General features: G+C 37.3%; 1 protein-coding gene across 2 annotated transcripts; it reads right to left on the bottom strand.

The window, feature by feature from the left end:
* Positions 1-57: 57 nt before the first annotated feature.
* Positions 58-1,614, bottom strand: LOC110107623 (zinc-finger homeodomain protein 3-like). 2 transcript variants are annotated; one of them, XM_020837921.2, is made up of 3 exons: positions 1,352-1,614; positions 1,033-1,280; positions 58-943 (listed from the first exon to the last, which is right to left on the bottom strand). In XM_020837921.2, the coding sequence occupies exon 3, from the start codon at positions 847-849 to the stop codon at positions 100-102; it is 750 nt and encodes a 249-aa protein (XP_020693580.1). In that variant the 5' UTR covers positions 850-943; positions 1,033-1,280; positions 1,352-1,614; the 3' UTR covers positions 58-99. The 2 variants fall into 2 exon arrangements, with proteins under 2 accessions (XP_020693580.1, XP_020693597.1); XM_020837938.2 differs by having other exon boundaries at positions 1,033-1,220.
* Between the last annotated feature and the right edge of the window lie 15,031 nt (positions 1,615-16,645).

The following is a 16,645-nucleotide window of genomic DNA, read 5'->3' as shown; positions in this document are numbered from 1 at the left end:
AGAAACAAAAAAAAAAATAACACTCAAGGAGCGGAAACAAAAGATAAACGTTTTAATATATGAAACTCAACCTAATAACAGTAAAATTTCAGACAAAAATCAAAGATCAGTAACAGTTGTCGTACTAGTACTCCAATCCAGCTGAAGATTTCTGCTCTTCTTAGCCAAGTTATGCTTATTGTTATGCATCCACACCTTGAGAACCCTTCTCTTAATCCCAATTTCCTGGCAAAACTGCTGAACCAAACTCTCCTCTTGCTTCTGCAACCTCCACCCCACCTTCTCAGCAAATCCCAGCATCTTCTCCTTCTGATCTGCACTGAACTTGGTCCTAAACCTCTTCTTCACTATGGGAGTCCTTGTCATGAAACCTTCCATATCATCAGATTCTGAGGTCTGCAAAGCTCCAAGTGGCATTATCATTTGGTGAGGAGATGGCCTTGAAATGTACCCCTCCATCTTCCTCCCTCCTTTGAAATGGAAGCAGTCACAAGAGGATGACGATATTCCTTCAGTCTCTTTCCTATGGAAGTTCCTGTGACAATGGCAAGCTGAGCACTTGAGGGCCTCCAAGGTACCTTCTTTTCCACTGGGCATGAACTCTCCACAGCCATCAGTAGCATTCCCACCAATGGAAGCTGCGTGGTTCTTGAGACATTCTCTGTACTTTACTGCAATTCCTTTCTTGCTGTTATCTGGAGTCGGTAAAGGGAGGGGAGTAAGAGTTTCAGGAGGAGGAGGGGGTGGGCCAATGCAGTTGCTTTGGCTCTGGCAATGAGCTCCACCACCAAGATGAAAAGTGCTGGTTATTGGGATTGGGATATCCCCATCATGGCTAGAAAAATTCATTCTCCTTCTCTATCTTTGAACACTCTTCTTTCTTTATTCCTTTTTTGTTTTAATTTTTATTTTGAACTTCTAGCTAGACCTGTTCCTTTATGGCCTGGAGAGATCAATAAGTAAAGAAGGATTGTTGAGGAAGCAAATATATAGAAATCTTGGGACACAAATAAAAAGAAATTATCAACTCACTTGCTTAATTGTCACCTTATCTCTTTACAGCATTCTAACATCCTGGTTTAATTCTTGAAGATGCAATAGAAAGGAAGAAGAGAAAAGAGTAGAATTTTTAGGGGGTTCCTCAGTACTCTTCGATTCTTTGGTTTGAGAAGCCAAGCAAAGATCCTGAATCTTGAATCAGATACACTTTGAACAGTTTCCTGTCAACTCATGGCGTAAACTATTCAATCAAGAAGTCAGCGCAATAATGGGAAGAGCACCTAAGAAAACAAAGAGATTTCAAACTTCAAATGGTTTTTTATCTCTCAATGGTAGAAAGAATATGAACAACCTGAACATTCTCTATGAAAAGACTGCACTAGTGCACAGTATCGAACTGTTGTTGGCTGGAAGAATTCTTTGAGGTGGATGTCTGTGAGATGTGGAGGGGAAATAAACTATGCAAGCGGGAGAAAATGAAAGACCGAGGACTTATGAAGAAGAAGATGTGAGAGAAGCCAAATCTAAGGTTTGTAGATGTAATGGGGGAGCACAAGGCAAGAAAGAAAAAAAATGGAGGAGAGGAGAATTTTAAAAGAGGAAAGAGAACAGTTTGAAGGTGGAGGAATAAAGCGTGAGGAGCTTGCTTTGCTTGCACTGTCAGGCATCAAGCTTACGCCATAGATGTAGAGAGAGAAACTGCTATGTCACACACATTTGGCACAGACTGAGAGAACTGAGGGGACCCGTTGAAGAAAATTAAAAGGGGTGATGCTACGTGGCCGAGCACATGAATTTTTTTGAAAATTATGACTTATGAGGACCGGAACTTAATAAATTAATTAAAAAATAGATTGTATAAATAAAACAGCCGAGTTATTCATCAGAAGCTGCGGCTGTAAATGAGCTATGCATTTGATGAATAATTTGAATTAGATTTGTGTAATATTCATTTAAATTTAAAACTACATAAATTTAAATTTGTTAAAAAATTTAAAGATTAAATTATTAAAATTTGAAAATAATATAAATTATTTATTTTCCATTCATAAATAATTTATTGAAGGCATAATGATAGCTGTTATATATCCAATTGTTTCTTTTCAAAATATAATTTTTTTTAATATTATTATATTATTAATTTATTTGTTATTATTACATGTCCCTCTCTCCCTCTCCCGTGCCCTCCCTCCCCTGCCTCTCTCTCTCCACGGTGCAGCTGAGTAGAAGACTTTCGTTTGGGACGACTTTTTTATTGCTTTCTAAAACGAAGCTTTAGTACAAAATTTACTAAATTTTGTACTAAAACTCATTTTTATAAAGCAATAAAAAAGTAGTCCCAAACGAAGCCTAAGACTTCGTTTGGGACGTCTTTCTTTCTGCTTCTTAAAGCAGCTTTTTAATACAAAATTAAAAATTTTTATACTAAAAAGTTATTTTAATAAGCAGAAAGAAAGCCATCCCAAACGAAGCCTAAATCTTTTGACAATTTTTTTTTAATGGAGAAATAGCAAATTTTTGTTTAGCATTTTCTTCACAAATGTAGATTGAGTCGTTCAGTTTAGCGAATTCGCTCCTATTGTTATTTTTTTAATGACGCTCCTTATTATAATTTTCATTTTCGTATGCTCCTTAAAAACTTGCTAATTTTGATATTTGAACAGCATTTTGCTACATTTTTGGGATTTTGAGATCATTGTTTGTTAAAACTAAATTTTGGATTTTTCATAGCCAATGAAGCCTCTACACCAAATTTTGAGGAAATCTAAGTTTATAGCCAAATTTTTTATTTTTATTTTTTTTAATTAAAACCCGTAGAGGGGCCTACGTGTTAATATAAAAAATGATTACAAAGTCGTTAAAGGAGATGATCAGCTCACTAATGCTCCAAAGAGCTACAAAATAAAGAAAAGAAAAACATAGGAGTCGACAATCTCCACTAAATAGAATTACAAAAAATCATAGGAACATTCTATAGATGCTACAGAGAAGCATAAAAAAAAAAAAAGATAAAGGATATGAAAGAAAGGTCGATTTATCTACACAAAATGTTGATGACTATCTGAATCACACTCTCCTGCAAAATAGAATGGTTGCAGAGCAAAATGGTATAGTAGAAAAATATATAATTAAACCAATGCATAAAGAGAAAATTTAGACTAAACCGGAGTCAGAATTGATAGAAGCCACTGTAGTAGAAATGAGCTAAATGGAGGCACCACTGCAAGAATAAATAGGGACTTAGACTGATAGAGTTTAGGATCAAGATAATAAAAGCTTCGTCAAGGAAATCCATAAGCCACTCATTCCAACCCTCGAGAGCATACACCAACCAACTAATCTTTAAAAAATGACTGCAATGAAACCTCAACCAGTTTTTTAAATAACATGAGCAGCAGAGGATAACATTAATATACCAACACAGCAGCATCAGGTTAACAGAAGCACCCAGCCCATAGGCACAGCCGAAAAATTGAAACCCAAGACAAGAAAACACTACATGAAAAATAGCTAATACCGGCGGCCTTGACCGGCGGTTATATGGCCGCCGGTAATACCGGTGGTTTGGCCGGCGGTCTAGCCGCCGGTTAATACCGACGGCTCAACCGATGGTTTTTTAGGTTTATACCGCCGGTAATAGCGGCGGTCATTTAACCGCAGGATAAACCTCCGGACATTAAAAATACCGGCTACTTTCCGGCTGTGTAGACCATCGCTGTTAAGTAAAGTCAATACCGGCGGCCCTGACCGCCGGAAAGCCGCCGGTACAAGCCCTAAAATTTACAGACCCGAGCTTCCCATCTCATTTATAATTTTCCCTTATCTTTCTTCGGAAGAGCTCTGTGCGTCGCCTTCACCCGCCTCTTCACTCGAGCTCGACGATTTCTCTCCAGCCGCCGACTGCCGACCGCTGTCGACCGTCGCCGTCGAAGCTTTCCACCGTCGAAGCTTGCCACCGTCGATCTCACACCGGCCGCCCTAGGGTTCGTGTGAGTTAGAAAATCCGGGATTTGAAGGTAAACTTGAAATTTTTCCTGTGATTTTTTGTTCTCAATAGACATTTGCAAGAGTTTATTATATAGTGTATGATTTAGGTTGTAATCTAGACATTTGCAATAGGTAATTTTGTATTCGATTGAATTTTTTAAGTGTAATTTTAGTAATAATAGATCTAATGGGTTGATTGTGACTTTGGGTGAGAGTAAGATAGAAAGAGAGAGAAAGAGAGAGAAAAGAGAGGGAGAGGTAGAGAAAAGACAGTGAGAGAGGGAGATAGAGAGAGATAGAGACAGAGAGAGCAAGAGAGAGAGCTATAAAGAGGGAGAGAGATATAGAGAGAGAAAGAGATCAAGCAAGTGTAAGAGAGAGCAAGAGAGAGGGAGAGTGAGAGAGAGAGAGAGAGAGAAAAGAGAGGGAAAAGAGAGAGAGTGAGAGAGAAAAGAGAGAGAGGGGGGAGAGAGAGAGAGAAGAGAAGAGAGATAGATTACGAATAGTAGATATAGGAGAGGAGAGGCAGAAGGAGAAGAGAGAGCTAGAAGAGGATAAGGGATTAGAGAGAGAAGAGAGTAAGAAGTGTAAGAGAGAAGAGAGGAGGTAGAGAGAGAGGAGAGAGAGAGGAGGAGATAGATAATTAATAATCATTTGAAGAAAGTAACATAATATTAATAATGATTGATTTGTATAGGTTTTACATTGATATACCTATTGGTTGGAATTAATCAGGATATAGCTAACGTCCATATATTATTTTGCTTTAGTCATGAATGTTCGGTAGACATCGTTAGTAAGGAGGAGTGTATGAAGGTACTTATGATCGAATTATGAGGTTAGCATTTTATGAGCGAAAAGGTTTTTCGTTTGGAGTAGATCTAAATTGGATATATGGAGTGCTAATTTTAGTGAAAATGACATAGTGGGGGATTGTTGAAAACTTTTGGAGGGCGATTTAAATATAATATAATGATGTAGTAATTTATTGCATGATAAGAAAGGATGATTACTCAGTGCTGGCAACATTAAATAATGATAAGATAAGAATATTAGGAGATGATAAAATAAACATCTCTAGTTCACAAATAATCAATTTTATGTTGTCAAGCTTGGATTAGAATTGATTAGCAAAAGTTTTAAAATCACTTTATGAGTCACATTTAATAAACATATAAACGATGACTGCTAAGACTCATTCTAGATAACAAAAAAAATACAAAAACGAAGATGCACAATGGTCCATTAGTTAAAGTATAACGACGTTTACACATGTAAGTGTTCTAAACAATTAATTTTCATAAAAATAATAGGGGGAACGTTTTCTTACAACGTCAATGACTATCACAACGAAGAGGATGTGGATGTAATAACAGAATTGTTTATGGTACAAGAAAAGAGTTCATTGACAGTGTGAAAATATTATACAGGGCTTAAGACTTCATTAAAAGTTGCATCTCAACTTGCATCATTAGTTTGAATAAAAATGAAATTACGATGTCCAATAAAAAAAGTTCGACAGCATAAAAATCTAGCATTTCATTCAAGACCTAGATAGAAATAGATAGAAGACTTGATTTATAATCATAGGGGAATTTATTTCCAAACTAAACTAGATTATAGGACATAACATGGCGGTAGAAGCCACAAAACAGAGATGATCATGCCGTATCATCTACAGCTATATGAAACATATTGATCGAGATCAAATGAAGTAAGACCTATGAAGAATTAATTTATGATGTAGAAGGAATCCTAAATTTAAGGGTAGTGCGGAAGAAGCCACAAATGAGAGAAAACAAAAATAACAAAATTCTTATGAGATTATATACATAACAGAATACCAAAAGCCAATTTAGGGAATGGTATAGCAGATAACACAAATTCAAGAAAATTTATCATTAGAGACAATGATGCTGCTAAAGTATAAATAAAACAGAGTATAAAATATTCCCGTAGTTAGTTATCAATGATTATTTTATTTGTCTTATGAAAGGAACTAAATTCCAGCGGGCAATATTAATTCCCTCAGACTTGTATCGAACGAAGAAATTAGTATCTAAGTTGGGTCTCACTGCTACAAAAATTGATTGTTGTATCAATGGATGTATGTTATACTATAAGGATGATACAGCAGAAATTTTTTGTCGCACCTGCAATGCTCCTCGGTTTAAGCCAAACTCGGGAAAACAACTAAAAATTGTGGAGTATGTGTTAGAGGAAACACTCATGAAGAAGATGAGTGTGATTATTATAGTATTCTGAATGAGATTCTTGACTTGGAATACCCAGACGAAGATGAGAATTTTGTATATTTGTTTAACTGTCAATGGTATGATCCAGTACAGAATAGAGGCACAAGGGTTCATCCTACGTATGGTTTAATAGATGTAAAATATAGTAGAAGATACGAGAAGTTTGATCCATTTGTGTTAGCAAGTCAAGCTATTCAAGTTTATTTCAGCAAATATCCCAGTGGTCGTAGAGACAAACAAGATTGACTAGCTGTCATAAAAATAAAAGCAATGTGAATAATTGATCAACAATACATTATAACAACTGCACATCAAAAAGATGAGATGTCAAGTTGTAAGCTTATTGAAATTGAGGAAATGCCAACTACAACCTCTAGTATTGAAATGGAGTTAGAAGATGTGAATAGTTCAACTAGTTCAGACGAAGATGAGAACGAGGATAAAAGTGAAGATACCCTTGAGAGCAATGAAAATAGTTTTGAGTAGTTTTTGTAATTTAGAATTATAGAATTTTACTATTTTGTAATATTTTGAATAGTAATTTTTGAATTCTAAGAAATAAAATTGTTAATTTTTAACTTATATTTATTAACTATTTTTGGTAATTAATTAACAGCTTTATTAACTATTTTTTATAATTCATTAACTGCTTTATTTACTATTTTTTGTAATTCTTTAACTGCTTTTTAATTTGTCATTTTTATATATTACAATGCTTTACTAATTATTTCTTCTAATGCAGATGACTTCAGGCGATGATCCTCCTCGTAAATCATTTGCCTCAAAGTTTCGCCGGAAGAAGTTTACTGTTACTCTCAGCAGAGCCACACAGCTTGAAGAAGGTGAGGGACATTCAGTTCCACCTTCGGTTGTACCTACACCACCACCCAGGGGATACACCTGAGGCGACGAACATCTCGAGACAGCGAGGATACAGCTGAGGATTAGAATTATTTTATGTTTATTGTGAACTTGTTAATTTGTGAACTTCTGAACTTGTGAACTTGTGACCCGAACATATTAACTTTGTTTACATTTAATGTTTTGTTTGGTTGTGCTTATGTTTATATTTGTGATAGTTGATTGAATATAGCGGCGTGTTGCCCAAAACTTGTTATTATATATTGCTTTATATGCAGGTTTAGAATCTAGGGTGAACCTCCCTCAAATAGAGGGGATGCTGATAATTTTTTTGCAGGTGCTACAGGTTTCCGGCGGCTAACCAGCGGTTTAGCCGTCGGAAACGACGATACCGGACGATTTTTATTGGTCGCCGGTAATTTTGTCAAACCGCTGGTATAATACCGGCAGTTATCGACGGCACCCGGCGGTAATCCGGTGAAAGACCGGTTGTCCAGACTGTCGGCTACAACCACCGGAAATCGCCGGTATGACATCGGTGGTGTACCGACGCGTGCCGGCTGTTTATCTGACGCTCGCCGCCCGCCTTAACAGCCGGCAAGCCGTCGGTGAATGGATCGTTGGTGAGCCGTCGGTAAAATGACCGGCGGTGCAAACATCGGAACACCTCCGGTACAAAGAGGGGTATTAACCAGTGGTCTACGCCGCCGAAAAATTGCTGGCGAATTAGGCCACCGGTAAAAACCACCGGCAATTTTTTTCCTACGCCATTTTCTCCGACGGTTCAATAACCGTCGGAAAGCCACCAGTGTTACTGAAAACCGCCGGTGTTACCATCTAAACCGTCGAAAAAAACTGCCAGTATTGGCTATTTTTCCTGCAGTGAAACAATAGTTTAAAGTCCCTAAAAACACAACCGGACTCCTCCAGAGAATCACAGAAAAGCAGGCCATAGGCATTCCAGCTGCTGACTAGAAACAGAACCAAAACCAACAAACCAGGTAAATGAAGACCTTAGGCACAACCACCCAGAACCCCATCCAAATCAGTACTTAAACCCCCTAGAGTCCGAACAATTATTACGTCCTCCGACCGGACGCAGAGGAACATCCGGTCGGAGGCCAAATCCAGCCAAAAAATGAGTTGTACCGAGCAAATACCGAGCAATACCAAACAATAATGAGGAATACCATCATTTGAAAACCCAATACCGAGTTACTCTCATTCATAGAAAAACTAGGTACAACTCGGTATTTCTCGATACAGCTCGGTATAACTCGGTATTGGTCTTCAAAAAGCGGTATTCCTCGTTAATATCAAATAATACCTAGTTGTACCAAGCAAATACCGAGTTTTTTGACAGAATTTTGCCTCCAACCGGACGTTCCTCTACGTCCTTACACCGGACGTAATAAAAGTTCATGGAGTCCAAAGCTGCACCCTGAAGGAAGGAGAGCACCAATGGGATAAACTCCCAGCCACATGGACATTGCAATCATAGCTCAAGTCCAAAACCATCCAGACCACTGCTAGACAGAAGAGACCCAACGGATGCAGACAATAAAGAAAATACAACGTAGGGATCTTGTCGGCGTCGGATTCCTGCGAGGTACTCAGAGGCACGATCGCGAGATGGGGGCAAACTGTCTGCAGCAACGAGAGATAAGTGCGAAGAAGTGAGGAGGAAGGCTCGGGCTGGGTAGATTTAGGGCTTTTACTAGCAGTTTTCCAGTGATTTAGACCGCTGAAAATTAATAACTTAATACCGGCGCTCTCAGCCGCCGGTTCAGGAGCTGATATTAAATTGAACTGGCGCCACACCCCACGGTTATTAAACTGCTGCTAATTCCAGCGGCGGTTTATTAAAGACCGCTGGTTAAATCACCGCTTAATACCGGCGGTCAAACTGCTGCCGAAATCGCCGGTATTACCGGCGGCTAAAGGACCGCCGGTCGTAGCCGCTGGTAATAACTGAATTTCCTGTAGTGCATGTACTTAAATCTTTTTCATATATGAACTGGACTTGCGAACGAATCTCTATATAATAGATTATGGTAACCTAAAATTCAAACAAACTTTCAAATAAAATTGCCAACAATATAATGGAACCACGAATTTCGCAACAACTGTAGCAATTCCACCAAAGCCTTTGAATACCATTTTCTTTGTGGAGCTAATTAATATGAATCCACAAAGCTCTCACAGGCGTCAACAACTTGGCTTTGCGTGAATACTTTTTAATAATATCTAAGATGCGCTGTCTTTTTCTTATCATCTATTAAATCTCTTTTAGATTTTTCTGTAATATTATATGCGATTAAGTCTTCAAGGATATAGTTTGATACCAATCATACATATGCTTGTAGTTCTATGAATGAGAGTAAAAAATAAAGAATGCTTGTTGATGGGCTGCTTTTCATCACTTTCTATAGATTATTTCAGCCATAAATATGAAGGATATTTAGGCTTTATTTGTCATATTTATGCTTTGATTTTATTTTTTTGCTGCATTGTTTTTAAAATTATTTATGGATGGTGGTGAGTTTTATGGCTCATAATGTTGGCCCTTAAAATAGAAGCATAAAATTAAGTAAAGTGATGCAGAGACGAAGATGCTAAAGTGCACGAGTGGTTTAATACTTAGAAATAATGTGCAATAAGTATATATGTGAAATGGTTGGATTAGCGCTAATCCAACCATTTCACATATATACTTATTTTAGGGGTATGAATCACGATGAAATTAGGGTTTATGGGTGGGTTTATGAAGTAATATTCACAGTGGTTTTTTTAGAATGTTAAAACTGATGCTATAAGTTTGAGATTAAAATAAATTTTAGCATTGGTTTAAACTAGTGTAAAAAGAGATTTTCGTTGCGATTTTTAAACTGCTGCTATAAATGCTGCAGAAACAATAAATTTTTTTTTGTAGTGAGCACTAATGACAAATAAGATTAGAAAGAGTCACCTTAGATGGTTTGGTCACATAAAATGTTAGTCTTTCACTGACCGATCAAGAGAGTAGATGTATTAGATCAAGCTTATGTTAAGAAAGGTAGAGATTGACCTAAAAAGATTTTGCTAGAAAGTATTATAAATGATACTTTCTATTAAATTTAAATGAGAGTTTTTCCCTTAATATGATACAATAGAGAAAAAGAACAGAGTGACATAAAGACTCGATGTTAATATGTTTGTAGCAATTAAAATCATTACATATTAGTCCTTTAATTTATTCATACAATTAAAGAACATATGCGCATATTGTATTATAGATCAGCTCAATGTTCATTACCAGTTCTTTGGATGCTAGCAATTTCTTTTAATAAATTAGCATCTTTTCTTTATTCTTTTTAATACTGTATATCGGTCTAAGTTTATTCTTCAGGATCTTCTTTACTATAACTTGGTCACATTAAAAGTCTTTTTTTTTCTTTTTTTTTTGGTAGCTTTTTGCTTTTAAATTTATTCCTTCATATTTTCAAGCCCTTTTATCTTAATTGTTATTAAAATTATTTATGGATGGTGGTGAGTTTTATGGCTCATAATGTTGGACATTAAAATAGAAGCATAAAATTAAGTAAAGTGTTGCAAAGGAACTTTTATTTGGTCTGGTGACCTGACGTAGCTCTATGTTCGGACGCCAGTAAAATAGTGTCACGTGTTCTTACTTTTTACCGCGCGGCTCGACAACCCGACTCAGAACGGCCCCGGGATTGCTATGTTCGCGTATTGCTAGGTATTGCTCAGTATTGCTAGGTATTGGCCGATTTTGCTCGACAATAATGAGAAACACCATTATGTGAAGACCAATACCGAACAATACCGAGTTTTGCTAAAAACATGGTATTGCTAGGTATTGGTCGATTTTGCTCGACAATAATGAGAAATACCATTATGTGAAGACCAATACCGAGCAATACCGAGTTTTGCTATATTTCTCGTTATTGCCAAGCAATAACTAACAATACTGAGCAATACCTAGCAATACGCGAACATAACAATCATGGGATCTAGTCTGGGTCGGGTCATCGGGCCGCGCGGTAAAGAGTGAGAACACGTGGCGACATATTATTGGCGTCCGAACGTAGAGCTACGTGAGATCACCTGACCTAATAATTGTTTGTTGCAGAGACGATGATGCTAAAGTGGACGAGTGGTTTAATACTTAGAAATAATGTGCAATAAGTATATATGTGAAATGGTTGGATTAGCACTAATCCAACCATTTCACATATATACTTATTTTAGGGGTCTGAATCGCAATGAAATTAGGTTCATGGGTGGGTTTATGAAGTAATATTTGCAACGGTTTTTTCAGAATGTTAAAACTGATGCTATAAGTTTGGGATTAAAATAAATTTTAACAACATCGGTTTAAACTAGTGTAAAAAGAGATTTTCGCTGCGATTTTTAAACTGCTGCTATAAATGCTGCAGAAACAATAGTTTTTTTGGTACTAAGCACTAGTGACAGATAAGATTAGAAAGAGTCAACTTAGATGGTTTGGTCACTTAAAATGTTAGTCTTTCACTGACCCGATCAAGAGAGTAGATGTATTATATCAAGCTTATGTTAAGAAAGGTAGAGATTGACCTAAAATGATTTGGCTAGAAAGTATTATAAATGATATTTTCTATTATATTTAAATGAGAGTTTTTCTCTTAATATGATACAATATAGAAAAAGAACAGAGTGACATAAAGACTTGATGTTAATATTGTTGTAGAAATTAAAATCATTACATATTAGTCCTTTAATTTATTCATACAATTAGAGAAAATATGCGCATATTGTATTGTAGATCAGCTCAATGTTCATTACCAGTTCTTTGGATCATAGCATTTGCTTTTAATAAATTAGCAACTTTTCTTTCTTCTTTTTAATACTGTATATCGGTCTAAGTTTATTCTTCATGATCTTCTTTACTATAACTTGGCACATTAAAAGCCTTTTTTTTACTTTTTTTTTGGTAGCTTTTTGCTTTTAAAAATTTTTTTTTAATAAACATGAGAACGGTTACAACAGCGAAAGACCCAAAAATAAAAAGAAAAAGGCAGAAGACAACCTAAATTGGGCTCAGTACACGGCCGAGGCTCCCAGCACCCCCGAAGCCTCGCACGGATCATCCAATCAGGTGAAGTCAGCACCCCAAAAACCAACCAAACTCAACGAACAACACCAGAGGTTGCCACCCGCTCGACGACGAGAGTACGAGCCTCAGCCACATCATAGCCCCCATAAACCCGACCATATAAATCATAATAGCAACCCGAAGCAAACGTAAGAGAAAAAAAAACAAAAAATTACATTTAACAGAAGAATCATCTTCTTCTACGCGCCTTCCACGAAAACAGCCACGGGAAGCAACCGAGCAAATAGGCCTATCTCGTACAAAAGTGAACTCGTTACCAGGATCAGAACAACTACAGAATTCCGGAGACGCTAAGCCACAATCCGAAAAATCGGATTCAGATTCAAACTCAGAAGAACCATGTAGCCAATCTACATGGTTCCTAATATCAAAACCCGAATTATCCCCCAATTGATTGGCAAAAGTCTGTGTATCAACCAAATGAACAGGAACATCAAAAAAATTATTAGAGCAGGTCGCAACATCATTTAATTTTACCACCTGCTCACTCTCAACATTAGTAACCACATTCATAGCCGGTAGCACAGCAATCTCGACGTCAGGCGTCGAATTCACAAAAAAATTATTCACAGCCACCACAGATCCAACCGCCACAACATTACTAACATTAACACCAGAGGAAATTAAACTGGGATCCACAATCACCCCAACATCAATTTCAGTTAAGATGCCACCACCCAACCCATCGGAAACAACCAAAGGATCAGGGGTCCCCAAAGCATCAGGAGAATTAACCAGAAATTCAACAGTGGGCAAGGCATCAACCTCCACAGCATTAATATCAATATCGCAGTTCAAAACCCCTTGAGCTGAAACAACATCACCTATACCCGCAATATTATCACCAGGGATAACAATCAGGACAGAAGAAATAACGGGGTTACTAGAATTCATTAAGGGATTAGACACCGAAGCCAACGGCTGGGGATCCGAAACCACAGCCGGACATAAATTAGGAAAAAGCTTAGAACATTCCGATTTCTTATGACCCACAGCCTTACAATGTTGACAAAAAATTGGCATACCCTCTAAAACAATTTACTGCACATACCCCATCTTCTCCGGACCCAACCAAACTGAATCAGGATAAGATTTAGAAATATCAATTTCAACAAGAACACGAGTTACTGAGGGACGGGATCTAGAAGCCGTGGCATTATCGGTTTGAATCGGACGACCAAAAATCGAACCCAGCCCAAAGAGAATACGAGAAGAGAAAAGGTGAGGACGGAAACCCAGAAAAGAAAGCCAAACAGGAACGATTGGCGACTCCTCCAAAAGGTCTAGATGAGGCGACCATTTAATCACTTTCATGAAACATCCATACAAAAAGTAAGAACGGTGATAAAAAATCCTACCATAATCCAGATCATTAGAAAGCTTGATCATAACGTTTGCTTGGTCCAACAGAGTAACCGAAAATTCACCGGACAACTTAAGATTGAAAAAAAACCTACGGATAGAATCCAACACCGGCCGTTTAAGAGGAAATTTCCCCACCAAAGTCAACTCAAACGGTTTAGCAAGATGTAAAAATTCATCTTCCGAAAACCACAGCGCAGGCATACCTCAAATCGAGGAGATACGAAAATCCAGAAAATACTTTGACTCATCGGAATAAGACGAAGCATCTTTGAAGGATTTCGAATGCTTACCCTCCAAGAAACCATGATCTAACATTTTTTTTCCATTAAAACAACACCGTCGGAGAAGAAGGCGGAGGCCAGACGAAGGCAGCTAGGGCAAAAGCCCTAGCCAAAGGGCGAAAATCCTAGCAGACGAAAAAACTATCGCGTTGAGTAGAACCGTTCATTTTGCTTTTAAATTTATTCCTTCATATTTTCTAGCCCTTTTTTTTTAGGCACTGAGGTTGTTAGGTCAGAAAATAAAAAATTATGTTAGGTAGTTGAGGACCAGCGTAAAACTTGCATGTGGAGCAATTATGACAAATCCTTTAATTTATCGTACTTTCATCCTCTTTTTGTTATATAAATATTTTTGTACACTAATATTAAGAAATTATTATTCCATTTATCAAAAAATAAAAAAAAAAACTAATGGTGATAAGTTGTTCAATACTGTAATTTTTTTTTTAATTTGAGATTTGGGGAATGAGAATTGAAGCTTTGGCTACTCAATCATCTACAAGATAAAGATGAACCTTTCCTTTCTGCATTTTTAATTTCTAGCATTAAAAAACGACATCCCTATGCCAACTAGGTGAATAAATAGGCTGGAAAATCTTGAAATTTTAGTTAGTGTTGATATGTCATGCAAAAATTATCATGATCGGGCACGAATCTCGAGGCAAAAATCAAGTTGGAAACTTAAAAAATTAAATCCGAGAGCATCTAAACTCCAATTTCAGCAAACTTACAGTCAAACTGAGCGTCTCAAAAATACAAACCCAACGACACCAAATTCAACTCAATCTGAGCCCAAATGAGTCCAAATCAAGGACCCGAAGCGTTGTTGGAAAGTTCGTACCACAATTCAAGTTACCAAACGGTCTCCAAACTTGACGAGCTTATGGTCGAATCGAGTGGCTCGATGAGACGAATCCAACAAGCTCAAGATCGCCAAATTCTGAAGTCATTAAGACCTTCAAATGCCTGATAAACAATCCACGATCAAAGGATTCAATATCGGCCGTTCATTCTAACCACTCCATATTTGCCCCTGATCTCTTATCTATTTATAGGCTATGCCACTCCAGAAAATCTATAAATAGACCCCTCATTTCTCTTAAGAGGGGATCGGAGGGAGAGGAGGAGAAGAGAAGAGTAGGAGGGAAGAGATTCCTCCTCGACCACCGCCGGAGTTCCGCCCGAACTCCAAATGACGTCGGAATTCTACTTGACTTCCACGGGACACCGGAATTCTTCCCGACTTCCACAGGACACTAGAATTATGTCTGACTTCCATGGGATGTTGAAATCCTACCCAAGTAACGATAGAGTTCCCCCTGACACTGAAACTCCGCCCAAGTGATACCCGAGTTCTCCTCGGCCTCTAACAGACGTCGGACTTCTACCCGAAGCAAGACCTTCACTCATCGCCAAGTTTCTACTCGATGTCGGACTTCTACCGGTTATTAAGCTTTCGCTGGACATCTATTCGAAGATGAATCTCTTTCCATTTTTAGACTTCTACCGATGCCGTCCTTCTGACCTTCTTCGTCAGACAACAGTCTTTCCGGCCTCCTTTGCCCGTCGACTACGGTCCTCCTGGCTTATGTCGCCCGCCGACTACAGTCTTTCCGACCTCCATCGCCCGCTGACTACGGTCCTTCTGACTTACGTCGCCGACCGACTACGGTCCTTCCGACCTCCGTCGCCAGCCGACTACGGTCCTCCTGACTTACGTTGTCCGCATACTACAGTCTTTCCGAGCTCCGTCACCAGACTATGGTCCTCCCGACCAAACGAACACGTCAATAGTAATTCTTTGTATTCACATCATGTAATGTACTCTATAAAATATACATCAAGCAAAGGCCTTCTCCCAAGGAAGGGCCTCATTTGTAATCAGTTGTTATACTAGTGGATTCATTCAAACTGGGCACTGGCTAGCGCCCCATGGTTTTTTCCTTTTTTCAAGGTTTCCACATAAAAATATTGGTGTCTCTTATGAATGCTACACAATCTCTTATCTGATTGCGTGCTGGATTATCGTACATGCTAAGACATTAACTTTATATATTCTCTACCGCCGCGAATACTCCTGGACGCAAAAGTGTAAATTTAAAATTAATAAGTTAATTTTGAAAAAAGATGTAATATATATATATATATATATATAATATATAAATTTAATTTATCTATATTATGTTAATCTAAATAAATTTTTTTTGATATAATTCATGGGCGGATCCCCATTTAGTTGGGGGCCCCTCAAAATTTTTTTTTTTTATTTTAAGTAGATTATTTTTGAAATATTTGGTATTTTGCCCCTCTCAAAAAATTTTTTTGCCCCTCATTTTATCATTCCTAAGCATTTTGCCATCCCCCACAAAAAAAAAAAAATTTTTGCCACCCTGAAAAAAGAAGCTGGATCTCCCTGATATAATATATAAAAAAAATAAAAAAATAATTAAATGTAAGTAAAGCTAAACAACACTAAAAAACCGAGAACTTCAAAATGTAACAATGCTTAGAAAAATTAACAATAAATATATTACAAATGGTTATGCACTAAATTGGATAGATTCATAATATAAGAAGTTATAAGGGTTGTTGTGCTTAAACACATTGTTTTTTAATATTTAAATTTTCTGTTGATTTTAAAATAATTTTAAGAGAATTATTTTTACTATTTTAGTGACTTTAATATTTAGAATTTGGTGCATCATTGAAATGTAATTGTAAGTAACCCCCTCATTATTTTA

The sequence above is a fragment of the Dendrobium catenatum genome, unplaced genomic scaffold (genome assembly GCF_001605985.2).
Source record: "Dendrobium catenatum unplaced genomic scaffold, ASM160598v2 fragScaff_scaffold_1038, whole genome shotgun sequence".
Taxonomy (NCBI): domain Eukaryota; kingdom Viridiplantae; phylum Streptophyta; class Magnoliopsida; order Asparagales; family Orchidaceae; genus Dendrobium; species Dendrobium catenatum.
This window is presented reverse-complemented; position numbering and strand designations above follow the sequence as displayed.